Source organism: Cyprinodon tularosa, unplaced genomic scaffold, assembly GCF_016077235.1.
Source record: "Cyprinodon tularosa strain WSP-4 unplaced genomic scaffold, ASM1607723v1 ctg121, whole genome shotgun sequence".
NCBI classification, from domain to species: Eukaryota; Metazoa; Chordata; class Actinopteri; order Cyprinodontiformes; family Cyprinodontidae; genus Cyprinodon; species Cyprinodon tularosa.
This window is the reverse complement of record NW_024038015.1, coordinates 771,621-796,461: the sequence shown is the minus strand read 5'-3', so window position 1 is coordinate 796,461 and position 24,841 is coordinate 771,621. Positions and strand designations below refer to the sequence as shown.

Here is a 24,841-nt window from a genome sequence, read left to right as displayed (position 1 = left end):
CTTTTTTCTCTTTATTCTCCACTCTTTTCCCTCTCTGTGTTTTTTTTTTCTTCCCTTCTTTCTTTTCGCACGGTTGCAGGCCGTTTGAACCGACCAATGGGCCTTCAGGTTGGAGACATTGGAATGTAAATGAGCCCAGCGCGTGCTCCCGGCGCAGTGAAAGCTTGGATTGTTTATTGAGCTCCCTGAGCCACGCGCCTGGCCCTGGGGTGGGGGGGAAGAATCACACAGCGGGGGCGGGGCCTCGCCACGAAAAGCGTGCGTTTCCCCCAAAAAGAAGGGTGTGGGTGGGGTGCGTGCTGGGGCGCGTGTTGAAAAAGAGGAGTGCTGCCAAAGTTTGGGTCAGATCGGCTCGTGGAGTGTAAGCAGTCAAGAGAGAGTTGGAAGAGAGTTAGCCACACGGTCCCCACGCGAAGGACACGAGAGCTGAACACTGCCAGCCCACTCACGTATTCCCTGAATTCATCACATTAGACAAACTGTCAGCGAGATGGAAACCGCGACCATCACCACCACGCAAACGGCATTCACCTTTGGACGCACCACCCTCAGCCTGCACGCCCCAGCGGTCCAGGACGCACCGGGTCCTGACGCACACCAGAACACCAGCGCAGCCCTCGCCTTCCAGAGCAAAAACAAGGTGCTGAAGAGACAGCGCTCCAGCTCCCCGGAGCTGCTTCGATGCAAGCGCCGCCTGAGCTTCAACGGGCTCGGTTACTCCATCCCCCAGCAGCAACCCGTGGCCGTGGCCCGGCGGAACGAGAGGGAGCGAAACCGGGTCAAGCAGGTCAACATGGGCTTCCAGACGCTGCGTCAGCACGTGCCGAACGGTGCCGCCAACAAGAAGATGAGTAAAGTGGAGACGCTGAGGTCCGCGGTGGAGTACATCAGGGCTCTACAGCAGCTCCTGGACGAGCACGACGCGGTCTCAGCCGCTTTCCAATGCGGGCTGCCGTCCCCGACCCTCTCCAACAGCTACTCCGCCGACCCGGAGTCACCTCACTCAACCTACTCATCAGACGAAGGCAGCTACGAACCTCTGAGCTCAGAGGAGCAGGAACTGTTGGACTTTACCACCTGGTTCGACAGGTACTGATGCTGTCAGCCCTTAATCCAAAACATCAGCATGGATTTGAGAAGTGCTGACCCAGCTTTCTTTAACCTGCGCGCTGTGCCTGCAGGAGAACTGTATCTCCTAAAGCTTCTGAGGGAGCAAAGCAATAGTGAGAAAACGAGAGAGAGGGAGCATCCTGTCGCAGATCAAAAGTGGCCCAGCTGAAAGTAAGAAAGAAGAGGAGCTGGACTCACATCGATGCGTGCAAACGTTGGCGCTCTGTTGGATTTTAAGTGCAATTAAAGCTGCAGGACCCTGCAGAGACGGAGCTCCGATTCCTGCAGGACTGCCTTCCTCACCCGCTGCACTTTTTGTCTCCCGCCTGGAAGATGACGCGTCAACAGACTTGTTCATTTATGACGTAGTAGCTTACATTTCGTAACACTATCATATGACAATTTGTTTTAACACGGAGACATTATTTTTGTACAATGAGCCAAACAAAAAAAAAAAAAAATGTTATTACTGCCACTTTTCTGACAGCCAGCTGTCAGGTATGGCATGTGTGACGTGTATGACTACCTGTGACAGATTGTAGTTTTTCTTCTTTTTGATAGACATTTATTGATGTATGCACTTGTTTCTCGTAGCTGAAAAATGTAAATATTCAATTTTAACAGATATATTTTGTGTAAAACAAGTTTTTTTTTATAAATAAAGTCAAACCTATTTATATTATGGCTTTGCAGTTGGTTGGCTCTTCACTTTATCTTGCGAGTGCATGTGTGTGTGTGTTGATGTAGGCAAGTGTGTGGGGCGGTAATTGGGCAAAATAGAGGGAAATTCTCTTCTATTCAGAGCTCCATGCGTGACCTTTTCCCGACTTGGTTGGGCACAGGGGGAAAATTGCGCAGCTGGGTGAGCACTCAATAACAATTATTGACGCGCACCTTCCACAGCGCTTTGTCCGCTTTCATGGCGGGGAGATTAATATTACGTTTCATGCATCGCATTGTTTTCTTTTGCATACACCAATAATAGCGCAGAGTGCCTGGGGCTGAGGGAGAGGATGGAGAGGGGAAGGAGGGGGCGGCGTTCTGCAATTCACTTCAGTCAAAGGGACACTTTGAAATATAGCCCTAGGAAAGTCAGCGATACAATGAGGTGGGTCAAAATTCTTATTGCCCGATTGAGATCAATCTAAATAAAAACCTGGAGCTGTATGGCTGCTTGTATCCCCGACTGTGCTTGTCTTTGCGCACACAGGCCAATCAAGGAGCACAACACCCCATTGTGAGCGCTATTGTGCAGAGCTTTTGCGCTTCATTATGCGAATTATGGAAGATCTTCTGTGGTAAACAAACACCCAATGCCAAATTCAGGGAGAGAAATAGAAAACTCATGATTTAAGGCGACAAAAGCCTTTTTGGTAATAGTAAAAAAGGGTTATAAAGTGAGTTTTTTTTTTTTACTTTAAAAGTAAAAAGTAATCTTTATAATCAGGTTAATCTAATTGTCATGGTTATGAAGCTGTGATATTCATGAGTCTATAATCCCAAACTTGCATCTTAATTTGATGATAATCAATTGAACATATAAACATCATAACTATCTCAAGATTATAACAAATGTAAGACTATTTTATAAATATTACTTTTAAAGTCAGAATTATGACAAATGAAACTCAAGGATGAGCTCCAAAATCAAAAGAGTCGATCTAATTTTATTTAGGATCTTGTATCCCAGAGTTATAATTTGGAAAGTTGATGATGTTTTAGATTACAACATGTGACAGAAATTCTTGGAAATTGGTAAATTGATGATTGTTGTAATTGACTTTTTCAAACAATCAAAAGTGCAATAGTTAAGATAATGAGTTTGAATCAGAATTACTTTGAATTCCAAGATTAGGAAGCTGCATGTCAGGCATATAAGTTTCAAAAGGCAAAGTATGACTTTTTTCAAAAAGACTCTCCATGTTATTATGGCATTGGATATCAAATTTATAACGTTAAGTCTGATGATCAGAAGTTGTAAATACTTAAAGGCTATTTGCATCTCTTAAGTTTGGGGTTGTATACAAAAATATAAGTGTAAAAGTCCAGACTATAACTTTATTCTTTACTTTTAAGCTCATGTCTAGTAGTCTATATTTCAAATGGCAGAAATGGGTTCCACAACTGACTCCTTCTGTGGGAGGATAAAAGACCAAAACATGCTGAATGATTCTGAGCCTATAGAACTTTTTATAAACAAAGAACTCTCCTCCGATCCTCCCAAAGCAGACTGAAAGACAAACAGCAGCCTGCAGGTGTGAGCCACGTGCCTGCGCTCGCAGACAAAGCCTCTCGCGCTCCTATTGGATAACGGCTCGCGCATGTGAAGTCTGTCAGGTGGAGGGAGCGACAGAATCAAACAAGTGATAGATGGCGTTAATTATCATCCGCATTATAACCTTTAACGCCATGGAGAATCAAAAGGACGAATCAGTGCGAGGCGCAGAGGGACCCCCGCTGGTCCACTATTGTTGGCTTGAAATGTGGTTTTTGACGCGGTTCAGTGTCAGACAGAGGCCACAGCACCAAGTAAAAATAGGAGCTTGTCCCACGTCCCGTTAGGATGGATATGCTATTCTTTCCTTGAGGAGCTGAAGGGGTGGATGATTTATCCATGTCAGTTTATGCAGGGGTCATTTTCACTTCCACAGTGTATAAGGGTCATTTTAATTTTAGCTCACCATAAATCAACAGCTGCTCATGATTGTTTTTCTGTTCAAACCAGTGACGCATCGCTATGTAAGATTGGTGATTGGTCAGCTGTTGAATGCATCAATCAGAATGTTTGGATTGGTTTAGTATCGTTGTCATTGGAAATTTAAGGTCATGTTTGTGATAAACTATGAGTTACATTCTGGAGCAACTGTTTTATCCCTTTATTCCCTTAGATGCATGTAGCTGATCCCAGCCGCATCTATGAATGAGCAGAAAAAGTCACCAACTTTTGCTGAAATACTGTTTATTATTTTGAACAACACTTGTATTCCAGGGACCTCTCTCTCAGAAAACAAGTCAATTTCTTATTTTACACCAGATTTAAAAATATACATTACACCAAGCTATGATGTATATACACATATATATCGCTATGCTATTTTGCTAAAGTTTTGCAAAATCTTATAGCATTTATTCATTTTCAAACTTTGTAAGAACAGTGTGCAGTCAAACGAACAGACCAAATGAAGCAACAGCGAGAAGCCTCCCTGAGAAAGCAGAGAAAACATAAAGTCAGGGGTTGGAGTAGCAAATACTGTAGATTTGGAGAATAGAGATAGAATGAAGCAGAATGATGAAAAGTGGTCCCTATGTCCTCCAGCAGCCTAAGCCCATAGCAGCATAACCATAGAGATAGTTTTATCAGAAAGGAAAGTTTTCAGCCTAGTCTTAAAATTAAACAGGATATCTGCCTCACGGACTAAAACTGGTAGTTGGTTGCACAGGAGAGGAGGCTGATAAATAAATGATTTGCCTCCTGTTCTACTTTTAGTAACTCTATGAACCATTAGTAAACTTACAGGCTGATAACAAAGTGTTCTACTAGGAACAAAAGAAACAAGTTAAAATATTAACCTCTCTGTGTTGGTTGTTGGCATACATTATATTCCTGGAAGAAAATAAAAAGATTCTTTTAATATGTCAAGAACATTAAGGCCAGTCTCCTGTCTATTGGTTTTGTGATTGGATCTATTTCGATCATTGAAGCTATACGATATATTAAATTTGCATATATAATTATGAATATCGGATCTGTGGCTTTGAAATATTTTTAACTGACTACAAACTTTAAATGGAGAAAATACAAAAAACTTCATTAGGTAAATTCTTTTGATGTACTTTGATAGCGTAGGTATTTTTTAATGAACAAGGAATGACAGAATCGATGTGATAAAATATTACTCTGAGTGGTTTTAAAGCTGTTGGTTTACATCACATCTCTTTGGACCACGATAACATCCACACATAAAACTCATCATTATTGACATAAAGTTTGTGCTAGCTCCAAAAGTTACTAACATAAAGAAAAAGATCTTACCTGTGCATAAAATATCAGTGATTTGTTTTCTTTCACACAGAAATTAACCTAATGCAACTTGAGAGCCATGTTATTTTTCCTTTTAATTTTTGCAAAGATATTTATTTTTTATTCCAAGCCTATATAATAAATAATCCAAACATTTTTTGGTTTATCGGTCAGACCAAAAAGTGCAGATGGTACACACACGCAAAAAAATTAATTAGAAATAGACACCGATGTGTGATAACGAGTTGCTTTTGCAGCCTTGAGCTCTGCTTACAGAAGTGTTAATGTTTAAGTAGGCGCTCCACATGAGTTTATCTTTAACATAGACAGAAAACATGCAGAGCTGGTGTTCAGTAGTCTCATTTATCCCATCACTCACTTACCTTACTCACAAGTGGTGGAAAGTGACAAAATACATTTACTTGATTACTGTACTTAAGTACTTTTTTTTTTTTTTTGAGTATCTTTACTTTACTTGAGTCATTTTTGGGGGGAGTACTTATAACTTTCACTCCACTACATTTTAAGTCAAATATTGTACTTTCTACCCCACTACATGTTGAGAAACCTACTAGTAACTTGTTACTTTTGGCTCAGCTTAGCTTTGCAATCCACTGTTGCTGTTTTTCTTTCTTGAAAGGCTGTTTCAAAATGGCAGATAGCAGCCTTTAGGACTGAATTTGTACTACACTGTTTTAGAGATTAACATGGCATTCCACAAATGTGAGAAACTCGGGGCAGATATTATTTGTAATTCATAAATTTTATTAAGGCGTGAGTTGATGCCATGTGGCCAAGTTGTTCAGTTGGACGAGTTCTCATATCAGAGCTGCAGTTTCTTTGTGATTCTAGATACAACCTTAAACCTCTATTCCATAGCATGTGAGGAGAATCAAAAATCTTCTGTTTTATTTTTGGTTTGGTTTTAAATTTTCTTTTTTTGTGGCCTTTTTATGCTAAAGTTCTTTACAGGTGTTGTAGAATTTGTACCAGGTGATACTATGCATCAATACTTCTGGTGGTTTCTTAAAGTTACAAGGTTCTTGAAAATCACTCTGAAAATATGAAATATACTAATATTAGAAAATTGGATTTTTACTTTTGAATAATTAAGTACTTTCAAATGCATGTACTTTTGAATACTTAGGAATTTTCAAAAGTGAGTACTTTAATACTTTATCTTGAGTAGATTGTTGACCGAGTAACTTTTACTGTACTTTTAGTTGGGTAAGTTCTGACTATGAGTATCAGCTACTCAAGTACTAATGTTGAGTAATTTGTCCACCACTGCAACTCAACCACTATAAACACATATAAAGCCTAAGCAGTGACAGCAGGTCAGTAAGAGACAAATGAGTTAAATCTGTTTCAGGAGTAAAACTTTTTATGTATGAGACATTTTTCTAAGCTAACTTTCTGTACAGTAGGAGGACTGCTTTCCGTTACAACAGGCTTATATGGGGTTCATGGGGCTGCATAGTGACAGGTGCCATTGCCTTGTGCAAATAAGGTCCTATAGGTGCATCCAGTTTTAATGATATTCCCTTTAATGCCAGCATTCTCTGCAAGTACTCTGGCTTCCACAGTCTAATAAAACCTTAAACACATGATTGCTAGCATAATTGTTCACTCTTTAATGTCCATAGGTATAAGTGTGTGTGGGTGTGTGTGTGTGTGTGTGTACGGTGTGTGTGTGTGGATGATCCCCACCCACAATCATGGATTTCTGGATTTAGCCAATCTTGTTTATATAAGGAACTGCAAAATTTTCATTTACCTTATTTTTTTTTTTACTAATTCAGGTAGGGGGTACTCGTTTTTGGTGTCTTTATCCTGCTCCAGGACAATTTTTTTGAAGCATTAATGTCCAATAGGCTACCCTGATAAACCAGACTAAATGTGAGATTAAGTTTGTAATTTAGTCTGGCCCTGATGTTGTTAACAATCTGCCTGTCAGTGAAACTGAAACTACAACCTTTTTAAAACTCAATGAGCAAAGAGCCTCTTCCTGCCCCAAGTCTAACCCTTCCAAAACTGATTCCAAAGCTGAGTCAAATGAGAACTGTTCAATAGTTGTTGCCATCTTCCTTGTTGTGCTTTGTCCAGCGTCGCACAGCTTTGTCGTCACGCCTTCAAAACCCCACCCTCTTTGGATCCAAAAATACAAAACACATCTCTGCGTTGTGATTGGTCCGCCAGTTTAAGGGCCTGTGGTGGCAATGATTGATGCTAGACAAAACTCACAGTCAAAAATGATTTTGGCCGCTGGCAGGTGGGGCTAGTTTACTAGGCTACCAATAAGCCTCTTTTTAATTGGTCTCTTTAGAGAAGAACTGAATTCTAAATAAAAGCACAGTGACAGAAAAGATTTGATCAAAACACAGAGATAAGGGCTGCTCAGCGGAAAGGTGGTGAAGGTTCTGGGTTCGATTCCCGGCCTGGGGTCTTTCTGGATGGAGTTAGATGTTCTCCCTGAGCATGTGTGGGTTCTCTCTGGGTACTCTGGCTTCCTCCGACAGTCCACAAACATGACTGTTGGGTTCTCTAAATTCTCCTTAGTGTGTGTGTGAATGGTTGTTTTCCCTGTTTGTCTCTGTGTTGCCCTGCAATGGACTGGTGACCTGTCCAGGGTGTACCCTGCCTCTCACCTGTAGACAGCTGGAGATAGGCACCAGCACCCCTCATGACCTCAGCTGGGATAAAGCGTGATGGGAAATGGAATGGACAGAGATTTAAACTGTGTATGAATTTACCCAGCCTTTTCTTTTTCCTAATACGCCCTGAATAATTTTTGAAAGATCAGAAATAAATGATAACTACATGCTTTAATACACATGATTTTCAGGGTTCTGAGATATATATATATAAAAAAAACATTTGATGGCCTTAGCAACACTCTATTTTTGGACATGAAACAAACATAATATCTTTCAGAAGTAATCAATATCAGGAGTCCATAATAATTATGGTGACAAAGTAGTGATAAATGTAATAAATCATTTAAAAAAAATGAAAATAAGAAAGACTAGCAAGCTTTGACCTTCAGCTCAATTCACTCTCATACCTCAAAAATAAATTCCTATTCACTCAATTGCTTTAATCATTGGTAAAGAGTCGCCATGTGCCATGCAGTCTCTCTACAAATACAACTGTTCTTTAAATGCCTCAAAGGTTTAGTAGAAAATGTTTATTAGGCTTATTAGTGAGCAAACAGCATAATGAAGAATAATAGAAACATAGACAGGTTAGTGATAAAGATGAGGGTGAGTTCAAAGCAGGGTAAACTTAATAAAATAACATACTAAGCATCTGGAGGTCTCTGGACCATCATCTGAACATAGAATCCAACAACTGCAAACCTACCAAGCCATTAACATCTGGACCTGCAGTACTCCAAGGCTCAAGAAAGAGAATATGTCAATTGGACAGCAATCAGTTGTGCACTCCACAAATATTTTCTTTATCATAGAATAAACAGAGGAATTCAACTTGAATATCCATACAAACTTAATTTTCAAGTGTGCAGTTTGTCACCATCTACCTACCTAATTATGTGGGAGAAGGTTTTTTGGTTGCAAAATGTTATGTGGTGCAAGAAATGAAAACACACATCAACCTGAACCTGCAACCCCTTTGGTAAACATGGCAGTGGGGCTTTGTGCTCTGGGGATGCATTTGTTCAGAAATAGCAGAGGGGCTCTGAATGACGTGTGAGAGAGCTAAAACCACTGCATGCCACATCTTTCAGTTTATCATTAAATAACCAGAACGGTATGCATCATTTTTTTCCCCCCACGCATTGCTTATGTGATACTTTCTACTAGTTTAAACTTTAAGATCCCAATAAAATGCACTGTTGTTTATTTTTGTGTTAAAATGGAAATGAAATCACTAAGTTGTGTTCATTTTTGTGCCGGGTAATATTTCCTCACCAGAGCATCTAATGTACAAAAAAGACTCATATGTGTATGTATATAAAAATGTTATCATTTAGGGCCACAACACTGAGTTTGAAACAAAAAGTTGTTTCACCAACTCTTACTGAATGCACAGCCCGCCAACTCACTTTAACTTTCTGACAAAAAAATCTGTCCTCTGGCTCGTGCTTTTCTTTTCTCTATCCTAAGCAAGAAATCTTTTTCTCTACAACAGAAAAGCAAAAAGCGATTCTGAATGCATGCAGCTAAGCACTTTAACTGACACCTCTCTGTGTGAGTGAATAGGCCTTAAACTTCAGATGACCCAGTAGAAGAAGAACCAAGCTCGGGCCTAAAAGATGGAAGGATGGAAGAGGTGGGGATGTGTAGATGGGTGGAGGTGGCGGGGCAGTGATTTGCATGGGCCATTGTGCTGCACAAGTTTGGGTGCTTTTTTTTTGGCTTGGGCCCTTTTAGCCATTTACTTCCACTATGGCTGGCTGTGGCGAGCTGTGAATAGTCTCTGCTTGGAGGAGACACAAAGGCGCTTTTGTGCTACGGCCGCACCATATTCATCATGTAATGCCTGTAAGACAAATCTGATTGGACGTCTCTGTCACTTTGATGTGGGTCCAGAGTGCGAGTGGCTCTGAGATTGCTAACTTCACTTTCTATTGCCTATTCTGAGGAATTGATATGGGGGTGGGTTTGGGGGGGTGTCTAGGAGGTGGAGGGGGGTCAGAAGAGGTAGTTTGGGGGAGAATAAGTGAGCAGGCAGGGGGTAGTCCTCATTATTTGCAGGAGCAAATTCATAATAAATTTCCCCATTCTACAAAACCGGGTCGAGATGATTGACACTACTTTATGCCAGGCTGAACAAAAGGCCTGATTTGAGCAGAATACCAAATGAATGGGGCGAGTGTGGATTCAATTCAAACAATTTTAATCTCCCCCTGTCCTCCCCTATTTCTCCTCTCCCCCTTTCCCTCACTTACCCTCTTTTTTCAGCTCCAACTCCACTGCCTCTTTTGTCGACAGTATTCTCATTTTACAGGGTAATTCTACTCCAACGGATGTGCTAATTGTGCTGGGTTAAACTGGACGCTGGTGGATGCCTGTGATACAGAGCTTATTCTTGCCTAATGACTGTAATGATGGTTCAGAGAGACTGCAGCCTGCAGACTTGTCAGCTTGCAAAAAAACAAAAAAACTTTTTAGAGATTTTTTTCCCCTTTTGATTCATACAGGTTGTTAGGGAAAACAGAGCAAAGAGAGAACTCATGGTGGGATCTGGTTACAAAAACTGAATAATAATTTTAAATAAAGTTATTTAAAAGTGGTTAAAATTGAGTTATTTCCCTTGAAAACAGATGTTGCGGTCCTATAATAGAATAAAACACCTTCTAAAAATCATTGAATGTAAGCTTGAAATGTTACATCTCAAGTGAACATGAAATTAGAACAGATAGCGCCCTCCATATACAGAGGGCAAGTAAGACTTAAATTCAAATATGTTCTTACTAGTGAAGATTTTTAGAATTGAGAGGTGTTGAATATGACCTGGCCTCTAGTGGTTGATAAGTGCTACAGCATTTTGAGAGCCTTGGATCTAGATTTAGCAATTGTTGCTTTATAGTCTGGTTTCTTGCAGATTATTGTCTCCCCTTGACCTTTGATTGAACAACCCCTGTAATATGAAGTGGAAAAAAATGTGCATTTGGTTTCCAAGCACCTTAGGTCAGTGATAGAGTCACCTTTGATGTTATTTCACTGCCATGTTTATACAGACTTATCTCCTCCAGCTTTGTTTATCTTGAACCTGAAATTTTGCCTCATTCTTCTTCATGTTTTTAACTATATACGTAGCCCTGGGAAGATCCCTTAGGATGAGGAACATCTTTGGTATGTTGTCCAGAAAAATTTTAATTATATTTATTCCATACATTTGCTAGTGGCACAATGACGGCTGCTGCTCTCTAAAACAGGGGAGGCTGAATGGTATTAATTGAATCCAAACATCACGTATTGCATTAACAAATGTTGAAACACGTCACAGTGGATGAAAATAGCCTTTGTTAAGCATGCTGGAATAATAAAATCCAGAAACCAAAGCAAGACTTCAGCACAAGATGGCTGTTATTACTTAATGATCACTTTTCCCCCTTGATTCATGAGGAAAACCTCGTTGTTGTCAGGTCACTGATAGTCAAAAAATCCTTAAGTATACAGTATGTGCCAATCAGCATCGATCGGAATAAACTGCTGATTAATGCGCAACATGAAATCAGGCACATCCTAGCACATAATTAATACAGTTTATTGATTGCATTCATGAAGTTTGACAATCCATATTTTACCCATAATTTTACAAAGTGGTTTAGACCTAATATTTAATGCCACTTCTTTAGAATTCAGATTTAAGAAGTTCATGGCTACTTTTTTCCTAGGAACAGATTTGCGTGACTGATGTGTTGATTTCTGATGTTTCTACAAATAAGATGTGTCTCTTGGCCATGGATGTCACAGGGGTTCTGAATAAAGGCAGTTCCTCAATGTAAAACTACATATCTAAAATTGTTCCTATAATAGTTTTGCAAACTAATGTAAACTCCACCACAAACTGCCAAATATTTTGATTTCTGAATTCTAGTAGCATCTTAAAGGTCTCCTCTGAGCCAACCGCTTATATAGCTCTCCACTCTGCTCATGTGTTCAAATAAAAATAACTTGAGACCTTGAAAAAATTCAAGAAAAATAGGATCTCTGTGTTCAAAACTTTAGATGTGGGGCCTTGGTGTGTACCACTAGTTTCAAGCATTCACTTTGTCTTTATGTTGGACAGTCTTTCATCGGTGCCTCATCTGAGATCAGGTGCATTCCTTCACTCAACATTTTGTGGTCGTGTCTTAGTGTGTCTGTGTACATGTGGCTTTTTGTGTAAAATTGATCATTGTGTGTATGTCAAAGGTTGCACCTCTTTCTTTGTGAAACACTTTTTTACTCTCTTCTTTACAACTTCTGCCCCCTCCCAATGCAGACAAACACGCTGTCATGTCCTGGGGTCCTAACAGGCTGCAGCCTGCCCCTGGAGAACTTGTTCGCAGTGACAAAACATGGCTTCATCAGTCTCTGACACGTCTTGCCCTCAGCTTTAGATCACATGGCTCACTCTGCTATTGTCTGATTCAAACAGACAGTAGGACACTTGGATATTTCCCTTTATGCATCTTCTGAATATCTCAGCATGACACAAAGGGTTCACATTCTGTATGGTGTAAAAGCAGAGTGTACACTTGCCCTTGGACATGAATGGCTTGTGTGGGGGACTATGAGTACAAACATGAAAGCATACAGAGGATTAAGATGATAAAAGCAATAAAGAACAGGTGGTTGAGTATCGCTAAATGCAGCTATGATGCTCTTTGTTGTTTGATTTCATTGCATTGTAGTTATAGAAATAATATCTTGTAATTAAATCCCAGATATCTTTTAGGACTTTAGTAATTTGATATGGCTTCTCTCTTGTCATCGGAAAATCCAAGTGTAGCAAAAACAAACGACTTACTTGTCCTTGAGATGATTTTCCTTGATTTAAAGCAGCACTGTGTTCACTGGTATTTTAGTTCAATTACCATAGTCATGAGTTATTTATAAAGGAAAAAGTGACAGGAGCGATATGTTCTAATTTTGAAATCAGTGTTATCTGTTTTTATGTAAAAATGGGAGGATATCATACATAGAGGTCCATGATGTCACATAGGAGAAGCTGTGTGTTTGAGGCTTTGCCTTGAAATGCATCCGTCAGTGTGACTCCATGTTACTCAAATGACTTTGAGAAGCTTCTTTTTTTTCATTTGAAACTGGCAAATTATTTAAGTTTAAAATGGATGATTGGATGGATGGATGGATGGATGGATGGATGGATGGATGGATGGATGGATGGATGGATGGATGGATGGATGGATGGATGGATGGATGGATATTACTTTACTTATAGCCATTTGAGGAAATTTAGTTGATGCTGATGTAAACAGTTTTTTTTCTTGCAACTCCATTTTATCTAATTCCTTGGAATTTATGCAGGGAGGACCAGTATTCCTCTATGCCATTCTTTCTCATTTTCATGAAATATATATAAATCTATCAATAAATCCCTCTTCTCCTGCTTATTCTCTCTGGGTTGCAGCAGGGGGCGATCAGGGCAACAGTCTGTCGCCAGGCAACACAGAGACACAAAAACCATGAACACACACACTGATACCTAAGGACAGTTAAGAGAAGTCAATTAAACTAACAGTCATGTTTTTGGACTGTGGGAGGAAGCCGGAGTACCCAGAGAGAACCCACGCATGCACAGGGACAACAAACAAAGTCCATGCAGAAAACCCCCCAGCTGGGAATTGAACCAAAATAATAAAAAAATAAATAAATAATTTTCAAATATATTTGGGGGAACACATAATCTAAATATTACATACCTGGATTCAAAATGTGAAGTATAAACCGTAATACATATAAACAAACACAAGAAGGCACAGAAACACACACACATGCACACGCTCATACACCCTTTTTAAACTGACATTCAAATGCGGAGTATCACCAGGCCTTCCAGCTCCCCACTCATTATTATCAGCTGGTATGGTCAGCCCTATAGAGTCCCCCCCCCCCGAAACAAGGTAGACGGAGGATTAGTGAACACCATTTAGGGATTCCTTTCAACCCTCCGTTTCATTTCATTAGCTTGTGACCTCTCTAGTTAATTATTTTGATCTGGCCAAAGGCTTGGCCTGCTTTTGATTATCCTGACTGACTCACCGCCCCCATTAAGATGCACAATACTTAACACACCCATTGAGGGCAAGGAATAGCAGTAGTGAAAAGGAAGGGGGCAAGAAAGGAAATAAAGAAAGATTGAAAGTGGCATTTACCAGTCACCAGCACAGGCTGTGTGGAAGGCAACCTGTGATGGCAGGGTGGCTTAATGCCTCTGAGGTTTTGTCTGAATATGCTATTGTTCCACACTAATGGAGAGGCCCTTGTCTTTTAAAGGGAAAACCATTGCAAACTTTTTTCTTTTTTTACTGATTTTATATGAACAAGGTGGAATAGAAACAAAATATTTTGCTTAGATAAAATAAAAGTTTGAAGTATAAGCTGCTTTCTGGCTCTGTTTTTATTGAAACCAAATTAAATGCTATATTAAAAGAGCATTTATTCTGGAAAGTCTTGAAGAACTTTGATTTTTTATGGCAAAAAAAGCCAGACCCTTCTCTTTTAACTCGGTGTTAAGCAATATTTCATAATGTTTTCTTTCAGTATTTCTAAAAATGTCTTTGCATATGACTATTTTAGAAGGATCCGTTTTTGTTAAGCCTCTTAACTTAAACCTATGAATAATTATGAGATTAAAGAAGGTTTATAAACTGAAAGCATAACTCTTCAACAGAGAGGTAGAATTCAAACAAATTATTTGCAAAAAACAGACATGTGATTACAGTATACAATTAACAGAAGGATGGTGCATCTCTGGTGGCTAACACAAACTTTACTACTTTTGAAATGAGGTTTAGTAAATCATTTTTATATCTTTGAAGGTGCTTTTCCAGGTCTTGTAGGTATACTGTACGTAAACAATGCTACAGCACTGATGTTTAGCTGACTATGCTCTCATGAGTTGGTAGGAGGGCTACAAAAGATTTCCAAGAGAAAACTATGAACAATTTTTAGAAAACTTAAACAAAAAAAAGGTTTAATAGAACTTAATAGCAAACTAGGCAAAAATAAAGCAAAATATAAAGAAACTAGTGTGACACCAAACTTTTACTCATCTGATTTGGTTTTCAAAACTGTAACTGCCAAACATTTCCCCCCGTAGTCCATTTATAAACCAGATATCCCTTATTCTCCCTGCTATATGGCCACTTGATCCACCAAAGGGCTGAAATTGCCCATATTTTCTCATCCTTTTTTACAAAACGATATCTTCAATTTTCCCCAATTGCACGGCTCTATATTAAATAAAAAACACAATAAAATCCTAGCAATTTGTGTTGTATGACGCCCAATGAAACCCAATGCTTGCCATTACAACCACACATGAAGGCTAGAAGTAGTTTTAAAGATGAATCTGACTAATGCTGGGGCTGCTTTCAGATCCCTGTTTTTTACGCTCACCAAGTCTGTTTTGGTACTTTTTTTTCTTGCTACCAACACTGCTGGCCAGTTCACTCTGTCTGGCTGTGCATGTAAAGAGTGTCCCTTCTTTGTTCCAGTTTTGGGCCTACAGCCAAGCTTCCCCTTCAAAAACTTAAGCCACATACACACAAAACCCCCCCTACACACACTGACAAAATCACAAAATTGCGCATAGACAGAGAAAAATCCCCCCTTCGTCTTTCCCCTGTGCTGCCCTTAAATTGCAGATAACAAAAAAGAGGAGAGAACCTCGGAGACAAGCATCACTTTAAAAAAGCAGGTGTCCCCAACTTTTCAGTCGCCGATTTCAAATGGAGACCCTTTAACCTTGGTGCTTTGCTGGCTGGTGGCTGAGGTAGCCAGTCAGAAGCCTAATCAGTCTCGTCTGACAATGCTGGGAGGTTGAGGGCTGTCAGTCCTTCTTTCATATGAGGGCTTCAATGAAGCCATGGAAGAGGGAACCCCTGATTGATTAGTGCCTTTTTATTGAAGTGGAAGTGTGTTTGTTTGTATGTGTGTGTGTGTGTCTATCAGGCCTCAACCAGAAAGCTTTATTTAAATCCTGCAAGTACCATAATTATGACTTTTTCTTTTTGCTGGCAGGTTAAAGCTGACAGAGAGGGTTCTTAGGGCTCACTTCAGCCTCTCAGCCTCCTAAAAAGAGCGATTATTGCTGCCCGTAAAGTGACAGGACCAGTCAAGCTCATCAGCATGGCTTTTAAGACTTGAGGCCCAAAAAGACCAGATCCAGAGCAGGACTTTTGAAAAAAAAAAAAAAAAAAAAGAATTAAAAAGACAAGTCTGTGTAATCCCATTTCATCCTAACTAACATCAAGAGACTCAGCCGTTTGTGTCCTCAGAATTTGAAATAACAGAAACCTTTGAAATGAGAGAAAAGGATGAAACAGACATGCAGGTTAACTCAGGGTCACAAACCTGAACAAAATGTCCCTGATCCTGTGTGGCCTTGTTTGTTGGAGGTCTTTTCTATCTCCTTGTCTCACTTTATATATTTTGAGCAGGTCAACCACTATCAGTTGCCAACCCTCTCTTTAAATATCAGTTGCAACAGCAACAAGGGGCGAACCTCTATTGTTCAGAGACAGATCCTATCTGTTGACCACTTTGAAATGTGTTGGGGTGGGTGTGAGTGTGTATATATGTATGTGTGTACTCACCTGCTCTGTAGGAGGGCTAACTCTAAGGAGGGGCATTTTAAATGAACGACTTCTACCTGTAGGTTCAATTTTATTGCTGTTAGATTAAGATAAGAACTCTAAAGCTTTTTGGTTTAGTTACAAACGTATGGGTGCTGTGGAAGTGTGTGTGTGTGTAGGTAACAAATGAATAAATGAAATGTAATTCATATATAATGTAAAATATGCATTGATGTAATTTCCCCTTCAGAATTTAGGTGTGTTGGCTGGAATCTGGACTTAGGAGCTTCTTGCTGAAAAGGACACATCTAACTATTGTTTAACTTTGAACAAAGACAAAACATTTCTGGTTTGAAAAACTCTTTACAACAAAAATCTGAAAAGTTTTAAGTACCATTGCTCTGATACCATATAATCCAGTGTCACTTATCTCTGAAAAAACAAAACAAACAAAAAAGCACGTAATTAATGGCTACCTGTGGGAAATTTAATATTATTAAATGTATGAGTTAATCTTTTCTGTAAATGTCATGGTCTTGGCACTGATGATATGTCTAATTACTCATTTCATAAACCTGCTTAGCTATGCCTAGTTATCCGATCCACCTGCATTAATCTCTATTTAATAAGCCCTCAGACCAGTCATCACTGCCAGATTATTTTCAAGCCGCCAGTGAGAAGTACTCTAGCGTACCTGTAGTCTGATTACCTGATCCTGACCCGTTCTCCCTGTTGTTCTTTGACCCTGCCTGTTCACATCTGATCTGGTTGCCTGACCTTTCTTCTGACTCCTGCCGGATATCTACCTGTCTGTGTACCGTACCTGGAACTCCCTCTGCGCCTCACTGGACCTCTGATCTTCTGGCTCTGGAAACCGAGCATGTCACCCACATTGGCTCTGACTTCACCCTTTGGATTATCCTGCCTGTCTTCGTCAGCTTGGTTCTGATCTCCTGTCTGTCCTCCAACCACCGATACATCAGTTTCTTGGACTCTCTGTGCGGCGATCACTGTTTCTGGTTTGCAGCTGACCAGCTGGAACTATTCTCACCCTCTGGGCTTTGGCTTTTATTGATTCACATGTTTTTTTTTTTATTCACTTCTAGAAAGATGTGGTCACTTACCTGTTGTCTCTTCTCACATAGGTTCCTGCCTTAGATGCTGCATACTTTGGTTCAGTTTCCCATAAACTTTTTGAGAAATCTAACTGTTTTTCTGCCTTAAATACTGGATCCTACTGTTGTTAGCCTTGACAGTGAAGATATCAAACTTTAGAGAAAACAATTACGAAGCAGAATCAATAAAATCGATGAACACAGCAGAGGTGCCAGGGTTAAAAATGAAGTCTGATAGGTTTTTATCATATTGACTCTCATAAACTCTGACCTAACAACCTACTGAGGTTTGTGGTTGTAATTTAACTCCTTTGTAATAAATAGAATTGGTTTTAACACTTTTGCAAAGCACCATATATGTGAGATAGTGAGCTTGTAGAAACATTCAACTTAATTCAACTATTAACATGATAATAAAACTTTTGGATTTGTTTTGGAAATTTAAAATATCACTTTGTTTAGTTTCTTTTAGGGGGTACATCATTCAGACATTTCAAAGGTTAACAATGAGCACATGTCTGAGATTTGTTTTGTTTCACACGTTTTTTGTAACCTCTATTCAGACAAAATTGCATAATTCAAAATACATTGGCTTTTTTTATATGTTAAGACCCACGATAGTCAGACATCTTAATATCTCCCCTACAGAAAAAAATTCCACAACACTCATTACTATAACATGATTAAAATGATTGAAAAATAATGATTGAAATTAAATCACTAATACAAACATGCTTTATTTATGTTTGTTCCCATGACAACAAAAGCTGAGTGGCTTTGGTAGATTCTTATGTACAACAGCCTTCATACATTTGGAGATTTTGTAAGCAGTCTTGTTTTTATTGAGGTAGGAAGATGTCCTACTAAAATGCAAGTACACTGGAGGAAAACAATATGGAAATAAAAACCTTATTTTGTTATCCCACAAAATCATTCTGCCAAAATCTGTTTGCATGCTAATAATTATGATACATTTAAATGAACTATTTTTCAAAGGCATAGTTTTTCTTTCTTGATTATTATTCCATTAATTTCTATTTCTTTTAGATGTTTAAATATGGCATGAAGCAGTGAATTGACTAAGACAAATATCAAAATCTAAAATGTATCATCCTGACTTCACAAACTAATAGTCAGCTATTAAAAGCTTTCTTCATGCCGACCCAAGGCTAAAAACTCGCATCAGAAAAAAACTCTTTCATGTTCCACAAGGATACATGTGATGGGTTTCTAAGCTGTTTTGAGATTTCAGATGTTATTGGTCAGATGATACATAATTTTCACTTTTGAGCAACTCTCCAGTCCACTTTGGTGAATATGTGAAAAGAACCTCATGCCGACTCCTAATCTTTTCAATGATGTACTCCTTTCTTTCAAAGGTCTTGGAAATTTTTTTAGAATGCATGGCTTCGTAAACTTTCCAAAACACCATTAAACAAAAAAATAAAATCAGCAAACAAAAGGATACATATTGATTTTTTTTTTCCTGCGGTCAATCTAGTCCTTGGGTCTAAATCTTTAGAAAAATCTGCAAGATGAGCTGAAGAAAGGACTGCATAAGAGAACCTAGGTTAGGATTAATGATTGTGGTGTCCTCTTCGGTACAAATGTTTTGAGTGAATAATTGTGCAGAAATTCTAATGTGTATTATCTCATATTTTGTGCAGGAAAATGCTAATGCATGACAGCTGAGTTTCATTTAAAGTATTTAACAATGTTTGTGGAGGATAGTATGCTTAAGTAACATACACAATTCTTAAGTTTCTGCAATGTAAAAAGGTTTGACTCAAGGCCCTTATCCTCGACATTTGGTCTGATGCAGAGCCACTTGAAAAGGTTGCCATATCCCCCCTTAATCTGTCTAACCAGCTGTATCTTCTGTGACTGAACTAGTCATGCAGCTCTTGTCATTTGACTCCTGGGATTAATTTGAGTGAAAAAGTCTAATCCTAACACTTTGAAGTGTGTAAAAGATTAGCATCCCAACCCAGTCCCCCTGAAAAAAATCCACAATTGTTATCGATCTAAAGAAAAGCACCTTTCTTTCAGCTTTGAGCATCGCTGTTTTTTATGCCTTTCACTCAATAAAGGAAGGCCTGTCTTTGCTTGGAAGGTCACAAAAGCAGAAATCAACACAAAGACATGACTCACCTAATTCATTCAGCTATAATAATTCCTTGTGGTGAGCATAAACCCTTTTGTACATATGCAGTAGAATTTCCAAGACATGTGGCAACAGGTCTGCTTTCTTTTTAACCATCAATCACAGCTTGTTAGGTAGCTACTGTATCCTAACCTTTACCTCTTGTCATGGTCAATGGCCTCCACAGGTATAGAGGATCCACAGGAATCAATTTTAAACACCTACATTTTCTTAAGCATTAACCATGTCAACGCAAAGTGACTAAATGCACAAGCCCTCCCTAATTCCCGTTGCAAGTCAAACACACACACACGGCACCTAAAACACACACCCACACACCTGCGTTTTGCCTGAGTTTTAGTTGGAGGGGAGAAATTCCAATGTGTGCCCATTTATCAGAGGCAGAAGCTCACGGAGTAGATATCAGTGATAAAGATTTTGAGTCAACATCCCAGCAGGTGTCAAGCGGGTTTTTACTGCACAAGTGACTCTACTACTGGGTCTGCAGAGGGCAATAAAAGATGAAACTGCATTTCTCTTTATTCCTGCATCACCCCACATTCCTTCTTGCTGGATAGGAGCCAGGCAGAATCTCTACCCAACAGCACACGGACAGCAATGCATTTTACCCCCCAACATATGTATGTCAAACCATTTGATCCAGAAGAGAAAAATATAACTGATAGGCTAAGAACTGAGCCTTTTGTAAAAGAATAAAATAGAGGTAACTGTGCTATGAAGAAGTGACTTGCACATACATTTTTCCTCCTTTGTCATTTTTTTTTATAAACTATGGTCTGTGTATTTAGATGGGATTTTATTTTTTTATACACACAAAAACTCAGTTATACCTGTGAAATGGAATGTAAAGAAAGGTAGATGTTTTTTTTTATTTTTATATAATCCCTTATAAAGGGGTTAAATATTCAATGCATTGTTTTTAGAGCCCCAAAGTCAGTAATATGTTAAACTACCTTACAGCTGGAGGTTTTAAAAAAAAAATGTCTGTACCAGATTTACACATTTAGAAAATGAATGCTTTAATCATTGTTTTGGTACTAAGTCATATTGGATGGAGAATGTATGCAACTGAAAATCTTTAATACGTCCTTCAGAGTTTTAATTGGATTTAGGTCTGTACTGACAGGGTAATTTTGCAACATTTATATTCTTTGAAATAAACTATGCCATTTTAGCTCAGGCTGCATGTTTGAAGTCACCGTCCCTCCGACATACATCTTTGAGGAAAAGCAGGCCTTCTGGTAGCGGTCTGGCCTTGGATTTGACCTTTGGATTCTGGCTCCTGGTATAGTGCCCGATTTGCTGGCTTGGGAGGTTGAAGGCTTCTTGGAGGAGTGTGCTAGGTTGTGTGCAGTGGCAATAGGGGTTTATGGCCCGTTTTTGGTGGGTGTCCTGCCCATTATTGCAGCCTTCATGGCTAGGACTGAAGCAGATGGCTGCAGTGTGCATGGTGAAAAGGTTGTGTTCTTTCTCAGGGGTGCGATCAGTAATACTTGGATTGGTCGGATGTTGGGGTGGAGCTGGACTGGTTGGTGGTTCCCTCTAAACTGACTTTACAGTGGTGGTGAGGTTATGTCAGGGATTACATTTATATTCTGGGGCATGGTGATGGGAGTTCATGCTTAAAATTGTGGGATTTTGGAGTGCCTGTGACCAGATTTGCCGACATTACTTAAAAAAGTAAATACTTATAGTTACTTCTCCAGATTAGTAACTCAGTAACTCAGTTACTGCTCTTTAAAAGTAGCTTGCTAGTCAAAAAAACTATGTGATTACCTTTCTTGTTATTGGAATTAGTTGTTGAATAATGGAATATAAGGTGTATTCTATTCAGAATCAGACTTTAATAATCCCGGAGGGAAATTAATTTAAAGGTGTACACATCTGATAACATTGAAATCTAACCTGCACTATTTTGGTGTGTGTGGCTTGACAAGTGTTATGGTCTTCCAATTTGGAGAACTTATTTTTGAGTTCCTTTTTGAGTTTTCGGTTATTTATGTCATTCTGTTTTCTTGGTCATTGGTTTCTTTTCCGTTTTGTGTCATTTTAGTCATCAGTTTTATTCCCCTTTATCCTTATTTAAGTTCTTTTGTAGTTACAGTTAGGCCCTGTTTTCCCTGGTTGCTCTTTGTTGCACCCTGGTGCCCTTTTCCGTTCCCCTTGGCTCCTTTCTATCTGCTTCTGTCCACACCTGCTCCAAAATAACTAATCACTCCACTCTTGGTTCTTTCTGTCATTTATAATCCTCCTCTGCAGTTCATCAGTGCTGGATCTCTTCATTACACTCCCCTCATGTGTGTTTCTTCTTGTGTCCCCTGGTTTTTTTGTGTGTTTTTTTTTGGTTTCCTGTTTATCGATTATGCTTCTGTTGCCATTTTGTTCCTTCATTAATTCAGCGAAACTCATCTCTGCATTTGGGTCCTTAACCAACAGCCCCCTACCTTTCAAAAAAAGTGATTTACAATATATTCATGTAGATGTGATGATGTGTCTTGTTAATAATAAGAGAAAGTAACACATTTTAGAATGAAAAAGTCACATTCCCATTAAATAAAACAGTAGTTTATACTTTTATTGTTAAATTAACTATCTGTGGAGATATGTTTATACATTAACCTTAACAAGAGGACTACATCATTAGAGACAGTTTCTTACAATGTCACTTGGCCAAACAGGGATTTTTGTTGACAAGGTTTTGAAACACTGGGCAACTCAGCTGGAGAAAGAGGTTGTGCAAACTCCTTGACATGCTCAGCCATCAGCTTTCTTACTTAAAAATCTTCATCTATGGTCCGGAACAATCAAATTTCTTTTTTTTATCTTAGATCTGTTTTTGCCATCACCTAACAACTTCTTGCTAGTAACCTATCTTAAGGTTGCCGTGGAATCTCTCCAGGTGTTGCTTTAGGTGCTATTTTTAGTCATACGCAGTACCCTTAGCTACCCGCCAGCACATAATGTGCAACTTACTGTGATGTTCTCATCCATTTCAGTGACATATATAAAATAGTGGAAGTAAAAAAGACATGCATCTCTGACTAGGACCTAGTGAATGGTGAACTTTTTTTAAAAACTTTTTTCTAAGCTCAGAGATTGCACTGTATTCAGCTCCGTCCATTCTACAGTTATCTCTATAAAATTATGCATGAAATCCCTCTGCAATTCATTAGATATTGTGTCTGAATATTACTAAATGAAAAACAAAAATTAGGGAATATGGCCACTTTTGCATCAACTTAATTCATAAAGTCAACTTTGTCTTGGTGAATTAAACCTGCAGAGTTGTACAGGTAAAGCAGTGGAAATATTTTACACAATCAGTGTAACCCAGAAGCATACTCTGGTCTTGTATGCTGTAGCAGGCTCCAACTCTGGCATATTTGTGGCATATTTAGAGATCCTTCAGGTATGATCACATGCCATATGCTGAGTAGGTTACCTGGTTTGATGGGTCAAATTTTTTTCTCGGTCTAGTTTGTCAAAAAGCATCTCTTTGGCTGTGGTGGATGCTAACACATGGCTCTGTTTGACCTGGAGGTGTCCAGAGTGGCCGCAGTGATAACCAATCTCCATGTAGACACAGGAATGTGTGATGTACTTTCACCTCTACTGGGGGGTCCACATTCACTCATCTGAAAGAAACCAGCTAAAGCCTACACCATTAACAACAGTAACCCCCCCCTCCTTTATTTTGCCTGACAGAGTGGGTGAGACACTCAATCAGGGTTTGACAGGGATGAAGCAACAGGCAGGGGAAATTAAATAAGTTAGCCATTCAGATGCTCGTCTTTGCAGAGGAAACCAGGAGGAGAGAATCTGTCCCACTTGCTGACTGATCAATCAAACTACCATCCTGGAAGTCTCTGTGGTTTGGCATTACAAAATCAGGCCAGATTAACTTCCTGGTGATCTGTCCCTGTGACAATACATCACAATAGATAACAGAATTACACTATTTGCTTTTCTTGCAAAGATTCTTTACTGCTTAACTATTACAGATGGAAGCACAACATGGGTTAAGAGGTGGGAACGTCGTTCTACATGCATCTCCAGCCCACAGGCTCTAAGCATAATGTTAATCAACATAAAGTGTTGTTTTTTTAATTATACAATTTTTTTGCTGTCTTTGTCTCCCAGGAGTGAGAACATAAATATGAAAACATAACTCTTATTATTATTTTAACCATTTTATTTTCCTCTACAGCTCCATAGACCTACACTGAGTCCAAGTAAGAAATTTAAAAAAATACCCAGACATGCATATTTTGTCTAACCTTATTCATACATTACAAGTATGCCTTTCTAATTGCTTCCTTAAAGATAGCAGAAGTAAACAAGACTGTGGTAGTGTAAAAGAGGAACCAAAAGCTGGTGGCCTGGTGTGTTGCCACAGTTTACTTAATGTTAAACCAACAAGATAAAATTATGTTGTCTGGGCTGACTATTTGGAGATAGAGGTCAGATCAGGCAGCGTATGGCGTGTGGTCCAGCTTCTCTATCAGCAGCTCTGATTTTCAGTTAGATACTGGAACTAAAATGTTTGAGAGTGTGTGTGTGTGTGTGTGTGGGTGTGTGTGTGTGTGTGTGTGTGTGTGTGTGTGTGTGTGTGTGTGTGTGTGTGGATTGAGAGGTTAGGGAACAATGTAAAGAAAGAGGAAAACCCCAATTTAAAGATGGGTGTGTCTTTGGAATTATTCAATGAACTTTGCAACCAAAGACAGACATATTTTTTATTTTATTTCCTGAGACAGATACAGTTTTAACCACATTGAAGACAGGAGGACGGAAAAGAGCATGACAGTAAAACAAAAAAAGGGATTTTCCTTAGACCTTGTTTTATCCCTCCTAGGAAAATCCCTGCACCATTTAATGAGTTAGGATCTGTTAATTTGTGACCAGCAGAGAGGAAGCAAAATAACGGCCACATATTGTAGAGAAATTATATTCAATTGGATAGTTGCAAAGTAATGATGTTGCATCTGTAAATGTCAGTGTATTTTGGCACAATTCTTTGTGATAGAACAACAAATCCATCCATGGATGAAAGTACGCATGGAGGGACAGGTTGTTCTTTCACAAATGAAACTTAGTAAATTGGTTCCTTTGAATACTTTTAAGCTGAGAATTAGATGTTTTGAGTTAGACTCCCTCACATG

General features: G+C 39.1%; 1 protein-coding gene across 1 annotated transcript; it reads left to right on the top strand.

Annotated features, from left to right (window-relative positions):
• Positions 1-304: 304 nt before the first annotated feature.
• ascl1b (achaete-scute family bHLH transcription factor 1b) lies at positions 305-1,794 on the top strand. The gene has a single exon (XM_038275413.1). It carries the CDS (start codon positions 491-493, stop codon positions 1,094-1,096), a length of 606 nt encoding a protein of 201 aa, XP_038131341.1. The 5' UTR covers positions 305-490; the 3' UTR covers positions 1,097-1,794.
• Positions 1,795-24,841: the final 23,047 nt, after the last annotated feature.